The sequence below is a fragment of the Pseudopipra pipra genome, chromosome 17, assembly GCF_036250125.1.
Source record: "Pseudopipra pipra isolate bDixPip1 chromosome 17, bDixPip1.hap1, whole genome shotgun sequence".
Taxonomy (NCBI): Eukaryota; Metazoa; Chordata; class Aves; order Passeriformes; family Pipridae; genus Pseudopipra; species Pseudopipra pipra.
In genome coordinates, this window is record NC_087565.1 from 14,255,189 (window position 1) to 14,281,524 (window position 26,336).

Consider the following 26,336-nt stretch of genomic DNA (forward strand, 5'->3'; position numbering starts at 1 on the left):
GCTCAGAGAGGACAGAGAAGGACTGTGAAATGCGCCTTGGCAACTAGAAAAACACAGCCAGTGGAAAGCAGTGCCAGCTGAACTGTGAGTAATTTTATCCAAGGGGAGGTCAACACTCTGCTTTGCAAGGTTTGGTGCCTGAGGTTTGGTGCAAAGACAAAGGATCTAGAAATTCAAACTAGAGCAGCTCTGCAAAATACAAAAAGTCAGTATTTACTGGTGACAGGCTCAAAGGGCCTCTGCACCACTTCTGGGGAGCCAGGCACTGGAGGGGCAGTGCCCTGAGCTGCCACAGAGCACATTTTCTGGATCACACACAGAGTGAAACAGGGGTGGGAGGAATTAGGGGCAGCACTGGCTCTGTGATGCTGGCTTCACAGCACTTGTTTGCATTCCCAAGGTCCAGCCCACTGCAGCTCCCGAGCCTGGCAAGGCACAGCACTGCCCCCCACAGCCGTCACTTCCATCAGCACTGGCAGAGCAGGGAGCTCCAGGGAGCAGAGCAGGGAGACCACAGGACAGCAGCATGGACAAGGCAAGGCAGGGCCCAGGCATGGGGCAGCAGAGCACACCAGGGCTGGTCTGTGCATGGGGCCGTGGCTAAGGCAGGAGCACCACTGTGGAACCCGTGGGCTGCTGTGTTCTTGTCTTTGGGCTGGCTGAGAGGTTCTCCAAGACAGCCCAGAGGAGGGGTGGGCTGGAGGATGAGTGCTGGGGCAGCAGAAGTGAGTGCAGATGGTAGCTTGGAGAATTGCATTTTAAGCAGTTGATCAGATCTTCTTTCTTGAATTGAAGCAGCTCCTACTCGCTGAGATCGTGAACAAATGACGCAGGGAAGGCACCTTCCCTGTGGGGCTGCCCTTCAATCCACCCTTTCTGTGGGGAGACAGGAAGGAAAAGGAGCAGTGAGCACAACACAGGGGCATTCAGGGGCATGAGGAACTGGGCCCATAACAGCTTCCTTTGATTACCAGGGAAAAGATGGAGAGACAGATGCACAGCAGGAGATGACAATGTGTGCAACAGTCATGGGACAGAGGTGGGAAATGTCTGGAGAGGGGATCATGTGCGTCCAAGTGCCAGCTACATGCACAGGTTCACTCACCCACCAGTTGCTGTCCTCCTTTTCAGACACCCCAATGACCTCTCCTGTGTGGAAAGTCAGCTCATCCTCCCTGTCAGCATCGCAGTCGTAGAGAGCGCGAACCCTGCGGAGCAGCCGTCGGTTCTGCAGGGAGAGAACATCGTCAGACACAACTAAAATGGTCCCACTTTCCCGATCCTAAAGGCCCTGGCAAAGGTGTGAAGAGCAAGGATGAGAGACTGGGAGATTTCCTGTGCAGAGAGGAGTGCAGAGGTAGCAGATCATCTGCTGGGAGTTCGGGTGGGACAGGGGCTCCTTCTGCTGGAACATCCTTCCAGAGGCAGCTGCTCCTCTGCCCCAGGACTGTGGCATGTGCCTGTGCAGGGAATGGGGTCCCCATTCTCTCAGGACAGGTCTGTGTGAGGAGACAGTGGTGCTGACTTGTGTCACCACAACCCTAAGACCAAGCAACCCAAGCAAGGTGTCCCTAATGAAAGGGTTCTGCCTCTGCAGTATCATCAGGGAGAAAGGTGTCCCCTGCAGCCCAGAGGGGCAGGGCCAGTGTGGACACTGCACTCTTGTCCATGTCTAAAACTGCACTCCCTGACCTGACAACCTGAAATCACGAACACGGCAGGGGGAGTGTTCCCAGCACTTAGCAGGGAGATGTCAATGCCAGGGAATCACAGAAATGCTGGAAGGAGAAGTTGCTAGGGCCAGCACAGCTCAGGTCAAAACCAAAGGGGATAAATACTGGCAGACGTGGGAGCTGAGCTGACCCTGACCACCTACCAAACTGTTCCTCTGAGGAAGTGGGACATTCCAAGCATGGCCAGAACATGGATCTGGCTCCTGGAGAGATCGGTGTGGGCCAGGCTCTTCTACTTTGTTGGGGCCAGACGTGCAGAGGGGGTCCATGGCTTTCAGGGCACCTAAAACACAGCGAGGTTGGTTCATCTGCTCACATCTTTCATCACAGGCAGACAACAGCAACCACCACCGTGAGGCAACATGGTGCAACATGGTCCTCCACGATGGTACAGCGTGGGCAGCAAGTACCCCATCAGTCTGGGAGCTGGAAAGGGGAGGGACTGGGGACAGTTGTGCTGCTCTTCAAAGCAGGGATCAGTGCTAGGTCAGACCAGTCAGCCTTGGACCCCGAGGAGCAGAGGCCCAAAGGGCAACCCATGGCACCAGACAAGCCCTCCCACCCTGCTGGGGCCCAGCTCCCTCCCAGACCCCACTCTGCTGATGGGGCCGGGCTGTGGCAGCAGCAGCTCACCCTGCCAGCCCCCACAGGACCCCACCACAGGCTCTCACCTGGCTGTGCCTGCTGGGGCGGGAGTGGGGGTGGATGGGAGGGGGCCGGTGGTACATCCAGGTGTAGGTGGTGGGCTGGCGAGGGGCAGGGGTCCGGCCACCCGCCCTGGGGCACTGCCTCTGCTGCCTCTGGCCTGGGGACAGCAGCAGGGGGGTGGTAGCAGCTCTGGGGATGGGCAGATCCCCTCTTCTCAGGACCCATCTGGGAAAGGGGGTTTGCAGGTTGGATGGAGGGTGTACAGGTGGGAGGTAGAGCAGCACCCATGTCAGTGCAGGCAGCGAGGCCGCAGCAGCACACACGGGCCCAGCCCAGCCCCTCTCAGCACCTCACCTTCTCATCCAGGTCTTCGTCACTCTCAAACATGTCATCTTGTCCCAGCCACCGCTCGTATTCCACGTGGACGTGGGGGTTGAATTGATTGCTCTGGGCCTGCAGCAGCTGGGGCACAGAGGAGCTCCCTGAGGACCCACCAGACCTGTCCTCCCCAACCAGCTCCACAGGCCCCATATCCAACCACCCGCCCTGCAGGGCAACATCTGCAGCTGCAGGCAGTTCTCCCCAGCAGCAATGGGCCATTGCCAAGGTCTCCAAATGCACAAATCAGGACGTGGAAAAGCCAAGCCTGCACTTGCTGAGGAGATGCACAGCCCCAGCACAGACCCAAGTCCCCCTGCATGATGCAACCCCTGCCTGGCCTGTCCTAAACTGCCCCAAGGGACCTGTGCCAGTAGGACCAGCACCCGCCCTCCCTCCTCTGCATCCCACACTGGCACTGGAGATGCTGAGAGGCACAGGGGGCCCTGTGGACAGGTCCACGTGGGTGTGGGTCCCTCACTGCTCTCTGCCACTGGGACGTGTCCTGAAACAGGAGGAGTGGTGAGACAGTGCCTTACCAGCTTTTCACACAGGGAGTGTCTCATCCTCCTGGCAACATCCAGGGCTGTCTCTCCTGCTCTGTTAGCTGTGGGGGAAGCAGCACCTTGAGGCCCACGAGCCCATGCTGTGCTCAGTGAAATGAAGAGCCATGCTGTGTTTGGGGCAACTGGCAAAATAAGCCTAAAAGAAGGGACAGCCTATACCCAGGAGCAGAACAGAGACTCTGACCATTGAAGGATGGTGGGGGGAAGATGAAGAGCATAGGAGCTGAGACACACAAATAAGGAGAGAAAGGAGTAGGAGTAAATCGATGACTCGCAGAGATGAGACAGGACAGAGAGGACAGAGGGACAGAAGAGCCTCATTGCCAGAGCCTCAAGGCTACAAAACCAGAGGAGCTTTGGGCAGACCTGGTGTATGTGTCCTGATGCCTAATGGACACCCAGGTCCCTGTGCCTGCAAGAAGGGTGTGAGTGCAAGTGCCAACAAGCCACAACCATTTTACTTCGGTTTCACTTTAAAATACAACTTCCACTGCTTGGAGGTCTGAGGGTGTGACCTGTGATGGTGTTGCTGTCATGCAAAACTCCTTGCAGAGCAGCAGCATGAGACTGGCTGGGCTCATGCAGGCTGGGAGGGTTCTGGGGAAGGTGGGAGAAGGGAACAGCAAGAGGTCTGTACCCAAAGGGATTGCAGAGCATCCCCAGAGCAGTGCTGGGGCCTGCACTGTGGACTCAAGGTTCTTGAGGTGCCAGTGTTAGTCAGCAAAGGCAGGTCAGGCCCAACTGTGCCCAGCATGGCCAAGGCAGTGATAAATTTGGCTGCCAAATCCCTGTGCAGCTGGGGGGACACACACCCAGCCCCTACTGGTCTCTTTGTCCTCCAAGGGGCTCCTCCTGTGCTGCCCGTAATGGGAAATGGGATCATCACAGGATCACCCCAATAGGCAAAGCTGAGTGCACCTGCCAGCTCAGCTGATACCTAGCAGTGGGAACACTTGTGCCCTCCCATTTCACCCAGGATCCTAGTTTTTAAGCTCACTTCTGTGATGTGGAGATTTATGGGCAATATAAATGGTTGGACCTGTGATCTGGGCACCGGAGCACCAGCACACACCGTCTCAGAACCAGTGCTTTGACAATTCTCCTGCCTGTGCTCCAGCATTGAGGTGTTGGGTTTGGAAAAGAGTTCAGTGCCTGTTTTGGCTTCTGCTGTGCCTGTGCTGTGTGTGGCAGAGCAGCTCAGGCAGTGTTTACCTAGCTGGACTCTGCCAGCTTGGCAAGCCCACCCCAGTGCAGTCCCACCAGCAAGGGGGACAGTGAAGTGGGGCAGAGACACAAGCTCCCTGGGTCAGAAGTACCCCAGAGCAAACTGTTTACTCCCTGGGGAGCAGAGAAGAGCATCCCCTGCTCACAGCTGGAGAGCAAAGCCACTGTTTCTGTCCCAGGCTGTTGAGAGCAGGAGCCTGTGAGATGGGAACACCCCACTCACGGGGGGCCACGTGCACCCCAAACCAGTTTGTGAGTGCTGCTGATCCTGGAGAGCCAGCCCAGAGCAGTGTCAGAGCAGAGCACCTTGCTGGACACGGGCAGAGCCTGGAGCTGATGCTGTCACCCTGCAGGCTGAGCTCCCCACCCACACTGCCATCAACCTCCCTCCCCCCAGCCCAGAGTTCTGGCACTCTGACAGACCAAGAAGGTGTTTCCAGAGAAGAGCTGGGCAGACATTTCATATGTGCACAGGGCCCAGGGTCCCACGGCCACTCACTGATGGTGATGTCGGCTCTGGCCCTCAGCAGCAGTGTGGCACACTGGGGTTTGTTGTGGGAGCAGCAGTAGTGCAGGGCCGTGTTCCCCTCCGACGTCTGCTGCACCAGGATCCCACTGCAGCACAGGGGGACAGTGTCAGCATCTCTAGGGAGAGCCACCAGCCCTAGCCCCAGCAAACACTGCCTGGTGAGAACACACGTGTCCTGCTTCCCACCTCAACTGGAGAACAGGTGGTCACCACCACTGTCACACCTCAGCCCACGGGGGACAAGGGAACCCCTCTGATCTAGGGGTAGTTACCCCAAGCCCAACCTAAAACTCGTTTGCTGGCAGGTTTTCCCTGCTGATTTCTCTCTTCTTTTGGGAGCATTTTGGAGATCATCAGTCTTGCACCTTTCATTAGGGGTCATTAAAGTCAGCCATGACAAGCTGACTGGGTGGGATGAATTTACCTGTTCCGGACAAGAAAATCAACAACATGCAAAGAAGTTTGATCAGACAAAAGCACTGCCAGGTGGAGAATGGTCTCCCCAGGTTCCTATAACCAGGAAGAATAGAGCAAGGATGAGACAGTGTGTGCCTGCAGTGCCACTGCAAGCAGGAGCCCTGTCCTTTGGGGCTGTCCTGACACACTTAAAATCCAAGAGATGAGTAAGTTTAACTGTCTCTTCAGAGGCCACCAAGGCTGATGAGAACCTAGTTAAAATGGTGAGCTTATGCCTTCATGAAGAAGAATCAGTCATCCCCTTTTCACATTTAGAAACCACAGCAACCAAAGGTAACTTTTGGCCCCAGGCCACTAGCTGAACTCTGCCAAGCCCAGGATCTCAGCAGAGCCCTGGGATGTGCAACAGCTGCTCCCTGCAGAACTGCTTCTCACTCACCAGTTTGTCCCAACATATCCCAGTGCTTCTTGCTCACTGCAGCATTTTGCTCCTTTGCTTTGAGGACACCCACCAGCAGCATGCCTGCAGCTCCAGGGATTCCCTGAATCCCTAACAACACTCTCTTCCTCCACTTACAGCAATGACCCACACTGAGGTTTTGCAGGAAAAATTGCTGCCCTGATTTTTCAGCCTAGAGTAAGACTTGGATGTCCCAAGAAAATCCACTCAGAAGTTTACAGGTAAATCTCAGTTACAAACTGGCCTTGGAAAAGCCTTGGGCTTGTGGTTTTGACTCCTGTCCCCTCCACACACAGCATGAGGAGGGTTGTGGGGTCACAGCCAGAAAATCCTTCCTCTACTGTGACATTCCTCACCCTGCTTGAGTCTGCCTGTTGCTCCCAGCTCATACAAAGCACCATTTTCATCAGAAAACTGTTCTCTCTCAGGCACAGGGACCCTTGTGGACAGGGGAGAGCAAAGCTGTTTGCCATAGGGCCTGTGGGGTGGGTGGCCTTACCTGCAGAGGGGCCAGCACGGGCTTGCTCAAGTCCACGTTCTGTGCATATGCTTGGAGCAAAGCAAATATGTCCTTGTCCTTCACGGCTCCTGGGAGGGCAGAGTGCTGAACAGGAGGGCTCCTCTTGGCATATTTCTTCTTGACGTATTTGGAAATAATGAAATCCTTCCGAAAGGCCCTTGCAGAGACCAGCCAAATGAGAGTTAGGGGCCACAGAGCAACCCAGCGAGCATGTCAGGCCCCCCTCCCTCCTCTCCCTCCACCCCAGCCACCTTCCCTCTCTCTCCCTCAGCCCTGCCAGGCAATTTAGCACCTCCTCTCCCTCTGTCACATTCCCCAAACTCCTCTGCATCAGCATTCTTAATAACTCTCACAGAGCACTGTGGTTTTCTTAAAGCTTCCTCTCTGCAGTTTTAAAATTTATTTTGCATAATTAAACAAGACCTTGACTTTCAGGCACTTAAAGTGCCATGGCCTGGAGGTGAGGATTCCTGCAGGCACCGAGGGAAGCCAGAACCAGGCCCCTGTCTTTCCCTCCAGCAGGGATCTCTCTGCCTTCATCCAACACCCTGAAGTCTTGTGATTGTCTCCTTTATCAAGGCAGAGACAGGAAGGGTTGGTGCCTCTCCCCCTCTCCCAGGCACTCTTTGCTTTCCAGAACCTTCTCCATTGCCTCTGCTCCAGCATGAGGAGACCTGACCCCTCTGCCCTTCCTGGTGGGAGATGCTCAGGGGTGCCATGGGGATTTATATCCAGTCCTGGTGATGTTTTATGCTCTCTTCTCCCTTCCCATCCTCCCCAGCCCTGACCTTTACCTTTCAGACCCCTCTGCCCTCACAGTTCAGTGCTGGGCTCAGATCCCTGACGGTGAGAATGAAGGGAAAGAGCAGAAATCTCAAGGATTGGGAAATGCCATATGGTGTGAACTGGCCAGGAGTATCCACGGGTCAGGAACAGCTTCCAGACTAGGACCCCCTGGAGCAGGGGAGAAGCCAAGAACAGCAGAAGCAGTTGCCAGGCAGAGGATCTAGGGTGGCTGCAGGTGTCTTAGGGGGCAAAGGAGTGCTCCAAACAGAAAAGGTCATTGAGGGAGAACCAAATTACTAATTTCATGCAGTTTCAATTTTCCCAGCACACAAGTAGAAGAGCGGATCTGACAACTTAGATCTTGACCACACTGTTCCAGTTGTATTTTCCTGTTCTCCCAGCTCTCTGATGCTCTCTCCCTGCTAAGTGCCATTCCTCACTCACCCATTCCCTGCAGAGTAGGTCCACACTGTCCCAATGGTACCGTAGTCAGGACTTACAGGCCTGTAATGGAACCTAATTATGCCTGCTCTGCCTGCCTGCCCTCCAGCCTCCTGAAAGTCCCTTCAGCCCTGACAATGTTTCCCAGCTCTGTGCTTCCCTCAGGAGCGCTGCTGCACCTCAGGTTCATGGCACAGCGCTCTGGAGAAGCCCCCAGCTCATACTGGTACCAGCCATGCCACCAGCTCTGCCCTGTGCTCTGCAGAGCCTGGGGGCACACTGGGATGAGGGATGGGAATTCCCACATCCTCAGCCACTTGCTTGCTGTGAGTGCTGATCCCACCAACCTTGGGCCACAGCCACTGTACACAGTGAGCTGCTCTGCACATGCACATCCCTGTCACCCATCCCCCTGAGCCCTCCCACCCTGCTGATGTGCAGCCAGAGCCACCCTGCTCTGCAGCTCCACTTCGGTTTTAAATTTTCCCTTCTTGCCTTCTCCTTTCCAACACTGGCTCCTCAACCTTTGTCCTGACCTCAAGGCCAATCCTTGAGTTATCCTGCTGGCTTTTCCTCACTCTGCTTCTCTCATTTATCAAACTTTTCCAGCTAAGCTTGGTGAAACTGCTCCTGAAGAGAAGTGACAGTCTTGGGAGCAGTGCCATAGTCCTGGCCACTGCAGGGAGCACACTGAACTGTGTGTTCAGTGGTATCTAACCTCCCACAGAAAAACAGCTCTTGCAGAGCGACTCACATGTCACTGTGAACAGTGGGCTTCAAGGAAAGGTTGTGGAGATTTGCTTCCATAACATTGTTGAAGCCAGAGTTGCCGATATTCCTCGCCAGCTGCAAAACAGACAAAGAAGAGGTGACAGGGGACACACAACAGCCATGGAGAGGAAGCTCCAGGTTGAGATCCTGGCCAGGTATCAAGGGGATGCCAAGGGGTACCAGGATGGGTGTGCCCAACGGCTGGAGGCTCTGCTCTGCCTCCTGCTGCTGAGGACTCCCAACTCCAGCAGCACAACCAACCCCAGAGTCGACCCCTGGGCTCAGAGCTGGGCAAGCAACTACCCCTGCAAAAAGCCTTTTCTCCTGCCCTGCTCCCCAGGGCAGCCCTGCTCCCCAGCAGCAGCTCCCAGCACAGCCTGACCAAACCCATGAGCATTGAGAGCATTGTAGCCCTAAAGCAGCCCCATGCCAAGTCTCCAAGCCCCTGTCTGCCCCATGCTCTGCCCTCCCCCAGTTCCAGCTTGGCCCTGCCCCACAGCTCCTCTGCACTGGGGGACACAGATGAGCAGAGGGGACTGAGAGGGATGGGTGACCCATCAACAGCAAAATGACCCTCCTCTCCTCCTTGAAGATGACAATTCCTGACACAATAACCACTAAACCCTGGGAATTACAGGTCGGTATGGATCAGTTCAACAGGTAAAAAACACCCATGGAATTCACTTAGTTTTAAAGAGGTCCCAGCAGAAGCAAGAGAGGCTTGAGGACAGAGCACTCTGGGAGCATCCTACCAGCAATTCAGAGGTTGCCAGCTTGTCCAGAGACAGCAACTGGATGTGGGAGAGGTGCACACCCATGTCTCTGTGAATCCCAGAGCACCCACTGCAGATCAGGATGCCCAAGTTAATGGAGAGCCAAGAGGGATCTGCAGAGACAAGACCACAGGGCTTGTGTGCACCTCTTGCCTCTCCTCCCTGCTGGCCCACCCCATGGCACAGCTCCCCAGTAGGACAGAGGGGAGAAGCAAGACCCCAGATGCCTGCAGGTCTTCAGGAGCTGGATGCCATTGGGGCAGGTCAGAGCAGTGCCTGTCCAGGGGGAGGAAGCACGGGGGCAGAGGGAGCCTCAGGACCAAGGGCAGGCTGTCACCTGGGGCAGAGCAGTCGCAGCACTCCCTGTTCCCAGGCATTCCTCTGAGCTCCTCGAGGATGGCCCCGGTCAGCTCCTCCCGGCTGCTCTCCCCTCCACCCTGGGCCTTGCTGAAGGCCACGTTCAGTGCCCCCTCCTTGCTGTTGCTGAGGACAGACACCCAGCTGCAAGGGCAGGGAGCAGATTAGGAACAGGGTCCCTTGGGCCCTGCTCAGACTGCAGGGCAAGAAGGGCAGCAGGGTTTGTCCCACTGTCACAGGGGAGATCCCAGTCTGCTCCAGTCTGCCCCAGTCTGTGCAGCAGCCACCACACACAAAGGTCCTGCCCAGGACTCTACCAGCAGACTGGTTGCCAGGAGCATCCTCCCAGCTCTGTGTCCTCTCTGTGGCCAGCAGTTCCCCTGGAGAGACTGGGCATAGTCAGGATGCAAAGGGCATCAACCAAGGGGTTCCCCATGCTGCTCAGTTAGCCAACAGCCCAGCTTGTCATGAGAGCCAGGGCAGTGTTTCTGGCACTGCAGTACTCACATGACACAGTCCTGCTCGTCCTCGGCCTGGAAGTGGAACGTGCGGTTGTCTGAAACACACAGAGCCTCCCCTGACACCCTGCCAGTCCACCCTGCCTGCAGAGCCCTCAGGGCAAGGAACAGCTGAGCTGGGCTCAGCAGACCTGAGAGCAACCTCCAGCCCAGGCAGCTGGGCTGACAGCCCCTGCCCAGTGCACCTCAAGCAAAGGGACCTGCTCCTGTACCAGGAAGGAGGGATACTGGAGTTACTTTTACTGCAGCCCAGGAACTACACTTGTGTGGTCTCCAGGCACCCTGCACTGCCCCACAGCAGTGTTTTCTATCTCACCCCCCACATGTGCATCACTGCTCCTGAGCAGAGCTGCCTCCTGGCACAATTTCCCCAGGGTAATCCCCCAAGCTGGCCCAGAGATGCAGAGCTTCCCCTCATCCCTAACACACCAGCTGAGTGCCAAGCACTGCCTGAGCTTCAGGCCCTTCCCAAAGGATCCATAGGCAGGTACCAGCACTCACAGGAAACCACATCAAAGCATTTCTTGTCACCCATGTTTGGCTTCACTTGGCAGGTCAGTAAATTCAGCCTGGCTGGGGGGTGGCTGAGCTGCAATCAGAATGAGGAAACACTTCAGTGCTGTGGGGAGAAGCTCCACCTGGCTCTGGAGACAGACACATACCCAACACTTTGTCTTGGGCTCAGCTCTCAGAAGCAATGCAAGAAATAGTGACACAGACCGTTTCTTTCCCAACAGCCACCCCATGCTTGAAGCCAGGTCCCCAAGCTCATCCCCTCCATGCATGAAGGCAGACAAGGACCTCCTGTGTTTGTCTAACACTGTGGGTTGCAGGGACTTCAGTCTCAAGAGAAAGGCTCCCGTGCCAGGGCAGTCCAGCAGGGTAAGTAGCAGGCACAAGGGGCCTGACAAGCCCCAGGAAGCCACTGGAGTGCCCAGCAGCAACAGGCTCTGCAGACCCTGAGGGGCAGGGAGCAGCTCCCAGTAGGAGCAGAGTGGAAGAAGCAGTTCTTACCATGCTGTGAGAGATGGTCAGGTAGCCATTGCTTATGGTGCATTTCCTCTTCTGCCAGACTTTTCTCAACCTGGAAGTGAGTGGAGGTGAACTGAAGGACAGGCACGTGGAGGAGCAGCTGTGCAATGCAGTGCAGCACTGGCACAGGCAAGAGCCATGCAAGGCCCAGCACAGGCCCACAGCTCTCAGCAGACACAGCTGAGCTTCCACAAACTGGGTCTGTTGCTGTCAGTCTGCTCTGAGCTGAGCAGGATCTGTCCTGTGGCACAAGGCATGTTTGTACAGACGGGCAGCCCCCCACACTGCTGGGGTGGTGATACAGGAGCAGAGCAGCAGTCAGGGCAGCAGGACCTGCTAGCAGAGCAAACATCCAAGCCCTTCAGCTCCAAACTGACCATAGGCTGCTTTCCTGTGCCTGCCACTGTCACACAGGGGAGAGGTGGGAGAGATACATCCACAGGGTGAGGAGATACTTCAGCCTGTGGTGAAGGAGACTCCCGAGTTCATTATTTTCTGTACAGTTTCACATTTTTCTAGGGTACTTCATAGTCCTTTCAGGTATGCAAATCTCTCTGTGATTCCCAACAAGCATTCTGGTGGGAGATGATCCTCTTTTCAAAGACAGTGGAGTGCTTTCCAGGCGCTCAGGGTGCTGCTCCTGGAAGACCCTCCTGGTTCTCTGCCCTCTGGCCCACAGTGCCCTCTCCAACACCCATGCTGTGTCTGTCACCCCACATTTCTGCTCCTTCCCCTAATTCTCACCGTCAGGGATCTGAGCCCAGCACTGAACTGTGAGGGCAGAGGGGGTTGAAAGGCAAAGGTCAGGGCTGGGGAGGATGAGAGCATAAAACATCACCAGGAGTGTATGTAAATACCCATGGCACCCCTGAGCATCTCCCACCAGGAAGGGTAGAGGGGTCAGGTCTCCTCATGCTGGAGCAGAGGCAATGGAGAAGGTTCTGGAAAGCAAAGAGTGCCTGGGAGAGGGGGAGAGGTACCGACCCTTCCTGTCTCCGACAGCACAAGACCTCGGGGTGTTGGATGAAGGCAGAGGGATCCCTGCTGGAGGGAAAGCCAGCTGGTTCTGGGTCCTCACAGTGTGTGCAGGGGTCCTCACCCCCAGCACTTGCAGGGTTTGGGAGGACATTGCTCAGCTTCAGGGGAGAGGAATGTCCTCAGAGCTAAAAGATGACACAGGCTGCTTGGAGCTTTGTGTTGAAAGCTGTTGGAGGCTGGGACAGTGTCAAACACATCTTCATGAGTGCTTGTCCGGTTCCTCTGCCTTGTGGCCAGGGAAAGGAGGCTGGTTTCAGTGGCCCTAATCTGGCCCCAGGTCACCAAAGTACAATTGAAAGGGTAATGTTGATCCCAACTTACCCATCGCTTTTCTTGAGGAGGGTCCCTGACCTCTCTGTGCCATGCTGCTTGTTCCCTTGCAGCTGGTGCATGTTGTGTCCTGCCTGCCTTTTCCCAGGGTCCTGGCAGAAGGAGAGAAAGAGCAGCAAGGTCCCACCCCAACAAAACCACTGCCAACCAAGAGTGTGGCCTCGCAGGACTGCCAGGGACCCTGTGCTCCCCCAGAGCTCACCAGAAACCCCGCAGCTTTTGGTACCAACGGGGAGACATTACATAAGCAGCTGTTGTGACATGAAGGATCAGACCTTACCTCCTTCTGCTCCAGCTGTGATGCAATTTCCAGCTGATGCCGAAGGGAGCAGAGCTGCTGCTTCACCTGGTCTTTGTCTGAGAGGCACTGGAGCACAGTGAGCCTCTCACATGGTAGCAGGAGGCTTCTGACTCAGCAGCCCCAACTCCTCCTCCCGGGTGCAGCAGAGCTGCCCCCACTCCACCCTCTGCCCTCACTGACCCCTCGCTCTGTGGGACTCACTGAGCCCCATTCCTGCCACGGGAGTTTCCGCTGTGCCCTGGTATGTGGTATGTGAGGAGGGAGGCAGGCATGTCCCAGCACCAGCACTCCAGCAACGAGACCACGGGAGAGCAGTCTGCATTTTCCTGTGAAAACAGCTGTTTGCAGTGTAAAAGCAACCAAGAGCCCGAAGGTCACACTGTAGTAGCTGTTAGATTTTTTTTTTCTCTTGGTAGCATCAGGAATTTAAAAAATTAAAAAGTCTTCAAGTTATCAAAAGCTGATAGAGCTTGGCACTGGAATGTGCCCCTGAAGCAGAGCCTGGGGGGTTGTCTGCATGATGGATCTGTAAGATGCTGCTTGCTGTGCTCAGTTACCTTGTTCTGGGGTGGTGCCTCCCCTCTTTTTGTTATTTACATAATGACTTTTAATATGAATCATTACAAATTACAGAACAAGCAGGGTAACACACCTAGAGCAGACTGATTCAAACAGAGCAACAGATGCCCAGAGGAGACCTGCACTACAGGACCAGGAGACACGAGTACAAGTGGTGGTGATACAGTATCTGGGTGACACTCTGCAAGTCTGGAGTGTGGAGGAAGATGAACAAGACCAAACAAACTGGAACGGAGATCTAGAAATGCTGGGAAAACAACATAAATGCTCTGCTGTACTTGAAGGACGTCCTAGCCCCTGGGACATGAGTGCTCAGACTGTCTCTGAAAGCATTGCCACTTGGAAGAACGTCCTCCTGTCTCCAGGCCATGTCTGACTGACAGAACGCAAAGTCAAATGCTAAAGGTCACAAGGCTTACAGGATCTGCCCCTGAGGAAACACATTAAGAGCTTCAGTTGGCAGCAGCTGGCATGGAAAGCCAAGAGCACAGATGAAAAATCTGGACATCTGCAGAGCAGCTGGAGGTTTGGCAGAGGAATAGGCTTGTGCCTCCTTGGTACACTTCTTTACACTTGTTCCTTCTACTCTGTGTCCTGGGGAATGGCCTCATACTTTTCCCGCTCCCAGTGATGGCTGCCTTTTTCCCCTCCATGGACCACTGTGTATCAGGAATTAATGATTAATAGATGTGAAGAGCTCCTCCCCCACGCTCCCACTCAGTGTGCACACACAGACACAGATCTGCAATTATAAACTGAAATATTTGGAGGAAGCCTGAGGCAGACACAATTTTAAGTCACGGGGAGACCCAGCCTGGTGGTGTGGTGGGAAATGTGTCTGAGCGTGGCTGAAGGAGCCAAGGGGCTGTTTTGGGGGTGTGCACTGGGCGTGCTGGGGTGCACTGAGTTTGTTTGCATGGACCAGTCACTGCTGGAGTGCACCAGGTGTGCTGGGGTGCACTGGGCACTGCTGGGGGGAAAGGGGACTGTTTGTGAAGGCAGAAAAACTGGGGGTGACACAGCACTGTCACACCCCAGGGCCCTGCTGTAGCCCCAAGCAGGTGCATGGCTGAGCCCTTTGCAGCCTATTTCACCCCCACTGCACAGCCCAAGGGTCCCCTGGGGGAGAGAGAGCTCCCTGTTTGCCATTCTGTGGACCCCATCTGTGGCTGCTCTGGCCCCCCCGGGGGAGCACCATGTCTGCCCCACACTCACTCCTGGCTTCATGTCCAGCCAGAGTCCTCACCACCTTCATACCCACCTGCCTGCCTCTGCCCAGACAGTTTCCTCCCCAGAACCTACTCCATTCCTGCCCCATTCAAAAGGCAATCAGGCAGGTGCCTTTGCTATAAAACCCCATTGTCAGTTAATTTCTTTGGAAATGCAGCTGTCCTACTGGGCATCATCTCCTGCACCAGGATGAGACCTCTCAGAAGGAATCTATCTTGTCAAAACCCTGGGTGAAACACCTCCACTTGAAATCAGAGCACATCAGGGCTTGTCTGTACAGATGACAGGAGCCCCGGGGCACCAGAGACCACACTGAGAACAAGTCTCACTTAATTTACATCAGCCCAGCACCAAAGTCAGACTGGAGCTCGTGACCCCCTGCTGTCCCAGCGCCGTCCTTGCTGCTGTGCTACCCAGGAGGGAGGTGAAGGGGCACTGAGGACTGCAGGCAGCAGCTTGTCCCCCAGCTCCAGAAAGCAGCTACAAAACACAAACAGCATCAGAGAGAGCAGCCAAGGAGCTTTTATTCCTGAGGAAATGAAGACCCAAAATGAAGTTGAAGCAAGCCTGACTCCAACACAGCACACGCAGAAAAAGCTGTTAAGCAGTTTGTAAGGAGTTACAACCAGAAAGACCATGTCCTAGAGAGTGTTACCACACCCAGAGCCAACTCCAACACCAAGAGTTGTTCCTGTGCTCTTGGCACAGCAGGAAGCTTGTGGCTACCTTGTCTCTGTCATCCTTCTCCCTGCAGAGCTCCATTCAAAGGTCTTTCAGGTCCTACCTCCACCAGGAACCCGCACCAGACCCTGTACACTGTACCCTGTACCCTGTACACAACCCTCTCCCCCTGTACACTGTGTTTTGAACTCTTCAGGCAGAGGTCTGGTAAATGCCAAGTGTTGTCAAGCCAGGGCATGGATGGCTTTGCATGGCCCCATCTCTGCCAGAATCACCCTCAATGGCCAGAGCTGGTTTCAGCTGCTATGTCTGTGCCCAGCAGATTCCCTTTTCCCACCCTCCCGCTCCAGTCCCACAATGAATAATTTTTTTCCCCCCGAAGTTGTAACTGTCTTTCAAGGAGTTTGCCCAATATAGCAGGTTGGTCACTTGGTTCCTTTGCATCTCATGGGTATGTAGCATGAAATGTGACTCCCAGAAAAAGGCTGCTTCTGCAGGTCTCTCACCCTGAAGGTTGCCTCTGAAACTGCAGGGTTTTATTAAACTTTCTGGTCCAATCTCAATTCCTGCCACAATCACCCTTGTCTTTGAGTAGTCCTGTGCTGGAGAGCATTTATCCATTGATGATCTTCTCGCTGATGTATCCAGGCATGGTGTAGATCAAAAGAACCAGGAAGATGGTCAGAACAGTGACAATGAACAGCACTATTATATATTTCTTGTACCGTTTCCAGATAAAAAACACAAAGGTCTTCATGGGATTCACAAACCAGTTGAAAGACGTCTTTGGCCGGCTAGAACAGGAAGGGAAGAACAGATAAGCACAAGCTCAATCCACAGAGCAGCACACTGGCCCCTCTGCTTTGGTGTCCTGCTACTCTCATGAATGACCAGCTCTTCCTGCTGCTTCCAGGCAGGATCCCCTCGGGGGCTGCAGTGCCTGTGGAAATGCTGGGGGCAGCAGGATAGATTCCTCAGAACAGCCCTGCAGAGCTGTCCTGCACCAGCAGGGCCAAGGGGTCCCTTCACATGGACAGAGCTGCCCATTGCACAAGCAATGTTATGGCACAGCTGCCTTTTGTCCCAAGACCAGCCCCGGGCCAGGTGCTGCAGCAACACGTGGACCCACTCGAGCCCTGGGAAGCCCTGGCAGTCCCAGTCCTGCAGACCACACTGCCCAGGGCCCCAGAGATTGCTCTCAGCTCCCTGAGTAGATGCTCCCAGTCTCCTTGCAAACAGCTGCTGAGAACACAGCACTGTCCATCCATGCTAAAGGTGATAACACAGATACTCACTTGGGCTTTTCCAGGGGTTCAGGCTCTTTCCGGCCCAAACCAACAGGACTTTTTTCAGCCTCCTCCACAGTCAGCAGCTGGAACTCTGCTTCCACCTTACCCTGGAGAGGGAACATGTCTGAGCCACAGCTGCCTCTGTTGCTTCACAGCCCAGCCTGCTGACCATACAGCCTGCCACAACTGGTTATTTTTCTCCCATTTCCACTTACAGATGCTCTGAGCTTTTTTCTTCATTAGCTACAGAGTCTCTTACTTCATAGCCCATGGAAACTGTGGCCTGGTCAGACACAACTGTTTTGCACCCAAGGAACTGTATTGTAACGAACTCCCCAGCTACCTGGATCTGTCTGCAGCCTCCCACAGTGGCACTGAGAAAACTCACCCTTGGGGACACACAAGCAGGAGTAAGGGGGGATTGGATGCATGGTCTGGGGCATTTCAGGGGGAACACTAAATTGAGGAATATCATTCCTAAACTGTGATAGCACCCCTTAAGGAGCACTGCTCCTTGGGAAGCTCAGAGGAATACATGAAGTTGGACACTCCTGCATGCCACGGCAGCGGGCATTTCTGGGTAGACCAAGTGCTGGATTTGTAGCAGATGGAAGAAGTCTGCACCTCTGCATGAGGTGGGTCACTCTGTAGGTTATGTGCATGCAGGACAGGTTCCCATGTCAAGGCAGAGGCCAAACACTGGCTCTGCCCACCAGTGCCAGCACCACACTTACTGTCAGGAGGTACTTGTTCCCACTGGGGTCTGTGAATTCCACGTCCTCTGGTTTGACTGAGCTGCTCCACTTCTTTTTCTTTTTCTTCTTGCACTCCCTCTCCTCTCTCTCCTCGTCTTCTTGATCTTTGAGTTTGATGAAGGGCCACCAGCCCCTCATGCGCTTGTTTCGGAAGATGGAGAAGCGAGGTGTTGCGTTCTCCTTGGCCATCCTGATGGTGCACTGCTCAGAGCTCTTGGCTGCCCTCACCATGTCATGCAGCTTCAGCTCGATGGAGCCTGCAGGCACAGTGGAGAGAAGACCTCATGGTGAAACCCTGAGCTCAGCCCCACACAATATTTGGCCTTCTGTCTCCGCCACACTCCCTCAGCCTCAAGTAGATCCCAGTTGCTGTAATGATCTAGCACATTTACAGATGGAGAACCTGAAGCTTTGCATAAGACAGGACTACCTCAAGAGTTAGAGACTAAGAGGCAGAAGCCCCAGGGCTTGTCTCTGATGCAGCCAGCTTGGTATGCATGTGCTAGAGTGAGTTATTTTCACTCCTTTACCATGTCCCACCCTGGTCTCCTCACACGTCCAAGCTCATCTTCCTCTCTCATTCCTGCAAATGTCAGTTAAAAATTATAAAATCTGGGAAATGCTTTAAAGGTTTCAAGTTTGTCTTACCTCTGCAGTTCATCTGCAGTTCTTACATCTACAGCCTCAGTTCATTTCCTTGTTCGGCCTTGTGTCCCTGTTCTGCCTGGAATGAGCTCCTGTTCTGCTTGGCACTGAGCCCATGCACCAAATCAACACTATCATGTCCTGGGCTGTACTGGCAAAAGCAGCCAAGGGATGTGTGTGTTTTCTGCTCAGCTCCAGTGAGACAGTGCCCACTTTTGGGCCCCCAACACAAGAAAGGTATCAACCAACTAGAGAGAGCCCAGTGGCTGAGACAGCCAAGGCTGGACTATATGCAACAGGAGGAGGGGTGAGAGATGTGTATGTTCAGCCCAGAGAAGAGAGGACAAGAGGAGATCTTGCTGCTACAGCCTAAAGGAGGCTATAGAGCAGATGGAGCTGGACTTTTCTCAGAAGTGAGTAATGAAATTACATAAGGCAATGGACACGAAGTGCTGCAAGTAACAAAAAAAGAGAATTATAAGAATGCTGCAGCCAGGAAAAGTGTCCCAGAAGGGTGCTGGGGCCTCCAGCCTTGGAGATACTCAAAACTCACCCAGACAATGCCCTGAGCAACCCAACCTACTACCTGTTTGGGGCAGGAGGTTGCAATAAACACTGCAGAAGCCCCTTCCTGCCTAGAAGTTCCTGAGATTGTACATGCCAGAAATCGTTGGAATTGCTATCTAACACTTTCTTCAGTGTCTGAGGAGCATGGTTGAACCACTGGAAGTGCCTCATGGAGGTAAAGCCCCTTAAATACACTATGGAAGTTTGAAGAATAGAGTTTTAACTCGCCCAAGAGAGAGTAGGGCAAAGGGGCTGTTTTTTAATAGGAGGTCAAAGTTTGAAGAAGGGACAACTTAACAGAATGCTACACACTTGGGAAAGTGGGAGAGAATCAGCAGCACTTATGTTAGCATAGGGTGGGTGGAATCATCACTAGGCCAGTGATGATCCAACACCAGGCCTTGCTGCACACCCAGCTCAGCAGGTCTGATTACTGGGAAGTACCAGAGCATCCAGGAAGCTCCGAGCTCCTGGAGACAGGGTGTTGCAACTCAAGCAGAAATAGTCTCACAAAGGTTGTCAATCCCTGTGCTGGCAGCATAAGCTCCTGGGAAAACTGCTCCTTGACCCAATCTTTGGGATCTGCAGATCTAAGTAAGAGCAGGGAAAATGAGCAAGTTTATTGGAAAGGTTTTAAGGAAGCAGAATCTGGAAGTCCTGTGGTGCGACAGGCCCTGAAAAAGGACCCAAGGCCCTGAGACAAGCATGCAAGCATGTCTGTGTAGGAGAGGTGTGTATCTCCAGGCTCTGTCTATAGCTCACATGTGAGATACTAGCCCAGGTGACTGCTGAGTTGACAAGCTTGATCTGGTGTTCCTAGTGTCCCTTCTTAGAGAACCCCAGGGAAACACTGTAATACTCCAGCAAGGTGAGGGACAGGTCACTCCATACCTAGAAAGTCATTAGCTGAAATCCTGTCGTAATCCCAGACCTGGAGGACCAGAACAGCTGGTTCCCGAAACTCTGACTCCTCCACAGAGAAGACAGAGTCCTTTTTCTTGTAGGTGATCTCCTTCTCGGTCGGGAGGTAGTTGAAGCGGAAGATGAACCTCCAGTTGAAATTGCCTTCCCCAGTCAAGGAGTTAAAGTGGACATCCGTCTCCTGCTTGTCGTGGTCAAGACCCTTTATCCAGCTGCAGGAGAAACTCAGTTACCTCTGTCAGCCAGCCCCAAAGGCAGAGCAGAAGGATGGAAGGGCTGAACTCCATGAGGATAGCAAGAAAGGAAGGGTTGAAGAATCAAACCAGAGCAACACGGGATCAACGTCTCTGGGGGTACAGCAGAGGACTGGAGTGAGTACCTCATGCCAAGGCAGGGAGGTTCAGAGGTTCAGAGAAGGCAGTGAGGGTGTGGGTCAGGGAGGGTTCTGGCCTCTCCCTAGATCCTGTCAGACCTTTTCACGTAGATATCACTGGAAGTCTCTCCCGTTACTGGGTTGACATCATCAAGAATGACACTGTCCGTGTTCCAGATGATCACACGCAGCTCGTAGCTGTGGGAAGGACACAGAGATAAGTGAGCCACGTGCTCTTGTCCTCGGTGCCTGGGAGGGCAGGTCAAGCCCACAAGGGCAGAGCAGCAGGACGTGAACGTTCTTAGCACTGTGGTTCCCTGCCAGGGCTCCTCTGGTCAAGCATAGCCCAGCAGTCTCACTGACAGGCATAGACCCCTTCCTGGGCACTACAGCTGTAATAAGACAGACACCCACAATCAGTACAGGCAGTTTTTGCAAAGCAAATCCCTGGTGAGTGGGAAACACACTCAGCACTACTAAGCCATAGGAGCACAGAAAGGCTTGGGCAAGAAGGGACCTCTGCAGTCTCTGCTCCAAACTCCTGCTCTAACTTCAGACTAAGTCAAATTGCTCATGGTCTTGTCTGCATGAATTTTTAATATCACCAAGGAAGAATATCCCAGCACACCTCTGAGTCACTTTGTCCCTATTCCAGGGTAGTTTCATTGGGAAAATGTTTTCCCTATATGCAGTTGGAGTGTTGGAGTTTCCCTTGCTGCAATTTGTGTCCATTATCTCTTGTCCTTTCAGGTGCACCTCTGAGAAGAATCTCGACCCTTCATCTCAAAAGCCCCATTAGATCCTTGAAAAGAGCGGATTTCCTCCTTCAGCTTCACTTCTCCAGGTCCCCAGAGGACATCTGTCCACCAGCCAGAATAGACTCAATGAGTAGCTCTGGCCTGGGTTTCTATCACATTCATGTCCAGCTGTAGAGACATTAGCCTGCCCTTCCCAAACCCTTGTGCAGCTCCAAGCACTTATGGCTCACTCTGACATGCTCAAGGGACCATCCTGAGAGGAGGGCTGCATGCCAGGCTAGGACAGCCCCTCAGCCTGGGCAGGGCCCCGTGGCACATCCCAGCAGCCATGGCAAGGGACAGTGACCCTCCCTGCAGCCCCAGCCCCACCCAAACAGGCACTACCTGACAGGCAGCCGTGGCTTGATGTTGACGGGCGGCGGTGCAGGGACATCGTTGGGAAACATGTCAATCCACATGTGCAAGGAGCCCTGAGGAGAGAAGACAGCAAAGAGACTTCAAAAGATAGACCACCCTCCAGCTCTTCAAGGAGCAAGGACTTGATCCTGCACGGAAAGCCCTCACCAGAAAGCCACTGGACTTTAGAGTGACTGGTGATTGGATTTTAGACAGGGGAAAAATTAAAGCTACCAAAAATTGATTATTTCTGCTCCCAAGAAAAACCATTTCACCAGCACTGAATCCATTTCAAAGAGAGGCAAACACGTCCCTCTGTCTTAATAAGGAGCATATGGTGATGTAATGCTTAAGCAAAACCAAGAAAACTAAAAAAGGTCTGACTCTGCCCTCTCCACATGAATTTCCAGTGCCAATCAAAGCCAGCATGACTGCAGAGCTCTGCTTTGTGCAGATCTCCAGTACCTGAGGAAACAGGAGATGTTCAGTGCAGGACATTAAAATGCATGAAAATGCAGTTCAGATGACTGCATTACATAAACCTGAGGATGGATGTTTCTCCTCCAGCTCACAGTTATGTTGTGTCCCAGGGAGAAGCCAAGGGATCAGAGCGAGGCACTTGCATAGGCATGAAACAGCAGTGAAAAGGGACAATGCAGAGGAGGAGGCAGGGACACCATCACATGGTGGCAGGGCTCAGAAGGAAGAGCAGGTCTATTGGCACCCACACAGCATCCTCACCAGAGCAGTGCTGCACAGCTGAGGAGACAGGGAGGACTCTGGGTACCAGCACTGTGAACACAACATCAGTGGAGAGAGGTTCCTTGAGGAAAGGGTGTTCAGAAGTACTGTGAGAGGTCAGAGGGGCAATCTGAGCAAAGGACAACTAAGTTCTCACTTCGTAGTAGGGCCAGCCATCCACAGACACAGCTCTGGTCACCCACTCAGGAAGGAGCAATGTGTAGGATTCACGCCGTGATGAGGAGACAGAAGGACAACAGGAGACCAGAGAGGGTGCAAGGAACTGGCTGCTTAGAAGGTCCTTCCCCAGAACAACATCTAGGCTGGGCACAGAAACACACCTCACCTGCACAAGCCCAGGGTTCTCCGGGTTGTACAAAGACCGGATTTCCACATGCTCTGGTACCAGCTTGTACCCATATCCTGGCATCTCTTCCCAGTGCTGCAGGACGTACAAAGCCTTATGTTCATCATCCACTGACCAGTTCCCATCTGCCACTCCTCTCTTGTTCCTCACAGAGGCCTCTGCAGCAGGACACAGCCAGGGAGAAGATGAAGGTTTCTGGTCAGCAAGAGTCACATCACAACATTAGTCACCAGCACAAGTAACAGAAGGTATGGACTGTACAGACAAGCATCTCCCCAGAAAAACAAATGGGGAGAAACAGGAGGGCAAGGATGAAGGGAATGAGTTCAACATGTTGCAGTGATGAGAGAAATGGTAGGCAGGAAGACAAACAAGCCAAGAGAAATATAAGCAAAAGGACAAAAAAGAATTTATTATGGTTCTGGGAAAAAGGTCCGTAGGACATGGAGAAGGATGTGACCCTCTGGGGCAGTCTCTGTGGTAGCACCAACAGATCCATGGATGAATTTTTGCCCTAGAAGTGCTCCAGGAAAGCATTTCTTGTCACTCAGCAGGACACGCAGCTGTGCTCTCCTTTAATGAACACTTTGTACAATTAATTGACTTGTTTGGCATAGTGAAGCCAAACAGCAGGTCAAGACCAAATCCTGCTGGTGGGAGAAAAGCAGGAATCAACAGGTGAGGGCACAATGATCCACCCACCCCTGGATTTATGGAGAGCATCTGCCTTTGGAGATCAGTCTGAGACCTCAACCATTCCAAGCAGTGCTGGAGCACAGCAGAGGTTCATGGGCACCAGCTACAGCCACACTGGAACCAGAGCCAGCTCTCAGGGAACACCAGGAGAGCACCTTGTTTCTCCCTCCCCAACTACCCAATGACCTGAAAAAGGGGGAAAAGGGCTCCTTTGGAGTCTCTTTGCCCTCTCCTGAGTGGGATTTCTTTCCCCTTCTTCTCGAAAGCCACAGAGACCAGCGGAAAACTGAGGAACAGCTGCACTGAAATGAGCAGAAGGTAAAGTTGGCTATACATGTAGGTGTCCGCTCTCTGGGCAGGTCAGGCCAGGGATCATCTTACCTACAGGCTACATAGCACTGCCTTGCAGTACCCAGCCATCCACAAGCAGGCCACAGTTGCTCCAGCCTCTGCTCCAGGCTGGATTCAATTGCACAGGTGTTGGCCACAGCAGGGCCTGTGCTCAGGGAAGTTCTCCATCACTGCTGATGGAGGCTGTGAAAGGCTGGTGTGTTCTTGGACCCTGTTTTAGGGTTTGTAATGCCAGTTGGAAGGAAAGAAAAACAGCAAAGCAGAAGCAGAAGCTGCCCACAGGGTAGAGATTGACAGGAGTGAGGAGCAGTGTGGAGCCACCCAAGGCGCCCACAGTCACTGGAAGCAGAGAGCATCCCTGGACAAAGTCAGCTAAAAACAGGAAAGGAGACAGAAAAAACATCCCCCCTACAAAAAACAAAACAAACAACCCACAACCAAAAAAAAGGACTTCAGTATCTTGCTGATGGTGATCACAAGCAGACAAAGGTACAGCTTTGTGCCAGTGTCAGACACTTCATCAAACCCCCATGACCATCACCACCCACCCACAGCCTGGGAAACCACTTTGGGACTTAATGGCCTGGATCACATCTTCTCCCAGTGCAACAGTGTCATCCACTGAAACCAGGGCACTGAACACCAAGGATGGTCCCCATCGTGACCCAAAAAGCTGGGCCATGCAGGGCACAGACTGGGGGCAGCCAGCCTGCACACCTCAGGGAAGAGAAGCTGGTGGCTGCCAGACCTCCCACCAGCACGTTCACTGCTGAGCACAGGGAGCCATCATTGTTCACCAAGCCCTCTGTACCTTCAGGAAAAGCCTCTGGAGGGACCTTGAATATTTTATTGTCCACTTTGACCTCCTCCCATCTGTACTCTGGAGCAGGAAGTGAGTTCTTCTTGCATAAACTATCCAAGATCTGTGTGGGTTTGAAAGCATCTCGCCACATGTTGTAGCCATTTCTGCATGGAAGGGAGAACATCAAAAACTTCTTCAGCTTAAACACAACAGGTTTTTTTTCTTGGCTGTGAAACACCCTGTCTTCCCTGCAGCACTGGCTATTCCACTGGGCCCTGCTCAGGTTTTCACTGGGAAAACCCCAGGTACACAACAGCTTGATGAATGGAAATCTTAACAACTCTGTCCCAGAACAATCTGGACTTGCACCCCACAGAACCATTAGCTTCAGGGCAGCAACAGGAGCAATCCCAGTTGCAGTTCCTAAGTGGGAAAGATGTTTTAGCTGTGCTGGGGACTCAACTCCATGCCCGCAGCTAATCCTCCAAGTACAATAGGAAAAGAGTTGTTTATGGAACACTGGCCAAAGACACCAGAGAATCCATATGGAATGAGGCCAAAGGAAGCCTGATGTTCTGAGTGTCAGTGCTCACAAAATCAGCTACTGCCAGAGAAACCACTGTAGTTTCTGAAGGAGGTCACTGTCAAGCGAGCACTTGTCTCACAGAACACCAATGTGAAAGCATCAAAGAATTTTTTTGCTATTTTATGTGAAGAATATTAGTCTGCTGCAGTAGGAATTAGAGCTATCACAGGAAGTGTAGCAGGTAGGAGTCTGAAGAGATGGAGTTATCCATGTAACTTGTAGTGAATCTGTGGAGCAACTGATCAAAGGATAGTGCAGATGCATGTTCTGTCCTGCAGAACAGGAGGAGCTCTGTTGCCCACACATGGCAGGTGAGAAGGAGTTTCACACCCAGTGTGTCCCACCGGTACCTACACATCATACTGAGCAGCCACTCCACAGTTGGCTCTGTGCTTGCTGTAGAATCGATTCTCCAAATCAATCTTGGTCTCCCCAATCAGATCATCAGATCCAACTAAATCATGGTCAAATATTGCCACAGTGAGTTCTGATTCCATGGGAAAGGAGACTGTCAGCTCCACAACTCTGCACAGAAGCAAAGTGCAATTAGCAAAGAGGATGGAAATGAAGCACACGCTGTGCTTTGATCACCCCACACATTTACGAACTGTATTTGACAAGTCAACTGATAGAGTTTATTTCTCTCTAAGTTTAGTGTGTGCAGTTTTCAGTGTGCACGTTCAAATAAAGGAGTTACTTTTCCAGGAATGAATGCCCTTGGATAAAGGGTCCAGAGCTAAGGAAAAAGCTGACCAATGCTCTGGTTTTGCTTGGCTTTCTACTTTTAAAACAAGTTGGCCTCCTAACCCAAAACATGATGGCTCCTGAGTTAGCTGGAGGCAAGAGACATGCCCAGGACCTTTGTATTTCAGTACAAGATTCTCCATCAGAAAGGAAGAGAAGACCACACATCCTGGGCCACATTCCAAGCCCCAGATCTGCACTATTCCTATTGAACCTGATAGATGAAAACTTCCTGCATACTCTCCAAACACAGGATTGAGCTGCTTTGGGATGTATCGCTCCTTTGTGTCCTTCTGCTCCTGCCCCACCGTCACCACCACGTAGGGGTCTGCCTTGCCATTGGGGTCTGCTGGAGACAGGTTGGTAGCCTGGAAAACAGCAGAGGTAGTGGTGTACACAGCTGTGGAGAGCAGCCTGCACAGGGAACACCACAGGCCTCACACCACCCTCCAGCCCCTGCCCCAGCAGTGACACAGGCACTGGTTCCCACACAAATCCCCACCCAACAAGCCCCTGATGTCTCCAGCTGTAGGCCCAACTACTTGCTTGTTGCAGATGTGAGGAGCCAAAAAATGTTCCTCTGGGCTTTCAGCACTTCCTGAAACTACAAAGTATGGAAGACTCTTCATGAACAGGTAACTTCCACTGGGCTGGCAGAGCCTTCAAGCCAGCACCATGTTTTTCACAAGTGCCACTGCTCAGATTTACTGAGCAGAGAGTAGCAGGACATCCACAGGGAGGGGAAAGACCTCCAAGCATTACTGCCACCCCCACCAGAGCCTTACCTTAACAATGTAAACTCTTACAAGAACCTTGATGGGTCTGTTCCTTGGAACTCCCCGGGAGACCTTGGGCTCTGTGCCAGCTTCCTTGCTGGGGTAGACATAAAAGGAGCCCTGCAGAAAAGACATTTCAAGTAACAGCTAGATACAAAAGGGAATGTCTCAGATGGGATTGGAGCCACCAAAATTAGCTTCACCTGCCAAGTAGAAAATCAGAGCCATGCAGACCACAGACACCCTGTGCCCATGGG

The 26,336-nt window shown here is 53.1% G+C and overlaps 2 protein-coding genes across 4 annotated transcripts in view; both read right to left on the reverse strand.

Moving 5' to 3' along the window:
• Positions 1–71: 71 nt before the first annotated feature.
• On the reverse strand, positions 72–13,771 carry LOC135423844 (arf-GAP with SH3 domain, ANK repeat and PH domain-containing protein 2-like). The gene is made up of 18 exons (XM_064674484.1): positions 13,680–13,771; positions 12,802–12,928; positions 12,513–12,613; positions 11,136–11,205; positions 10,623–10,710; positions 10,111–10,159; positions 9,584–9,747; positions 9,226–9,359; positions 8,457–8,548; positions 6,455–6,632; positions 5,503–5,588; positions 5,049–5,164; positions 3,299–3,366; positions 2,736–2,843; positions 2,405–2,606; positions 1,877–2,016; positions 1,106–1,228; positions 72–876 (listed from the first exon to the last, which is right to left on the reverse strand). The coding sequence occupies exons 1-18, from the start codon at positions 13,769–13,771 to the stop codon at positions 802–804; spliced, it is 2,013 nt and encodes a 670-aa protein (XP_064530554.1). The 3' UTR covers positions 72–801.
• A 1,366-nt stretch (positions 13,772–15,137) lies between these two features.
• Positions 15,138–26,336, reverse strand: part of LOC135423781 (fer-1-like protein 4) — a 39,948-nt gene continuing 28,749 nt past the window's right edge. The window contains exons 35-45 of one of the 3 annotated variants that reach the window (XM_064674345.1): positions 26,089–26,199; positions 25,544–25,671; positions 24,914–25,084; positions 23,983–24,137; positions 22,104–22,282; positions 21,005–21,090; positions 19,962–20,060; positions 19,460–19,701; positions 17,336–17,613; positions 16,608–16,708; positions 15,138–16,106 (exon numbers count right to left, since the gene is read on the reverse strand). In XM_064674345.1, coding sequence (XP_064530415.1) covers positions 15,926–16,106; positions 16,608–16,708; positions 17,336–17,613; positions 19,460–19,701; positions 19,962–20,060; positions 21,005–21,090; positions 22,104–22,282; positions 23,983–24,137; positions 24,914–25,084; positions 25,544–25,671; positions 26,089–26,199 — 1,731 coding nt within the window. In that variant the 3' untranslated portion in view covers positions 15,138–15,925. Of the gene's footprint in view, positions 16,107–16,607; positions 16,709–17,335; positions 17,614–19,459; positions 19,702–19,961; positions 20,061–21,004; positions 21,091–22,103; positions 22,283–23,982; positions 24,138–24,913; positions 25,085–25,543; positions 25,672–26,088; positions 26,200–26,336 lie in introns of those variants that run through there. The other 2 variants (XM_064674346.1, XM_064674347.1) reach the window with 2 other exon arrangements.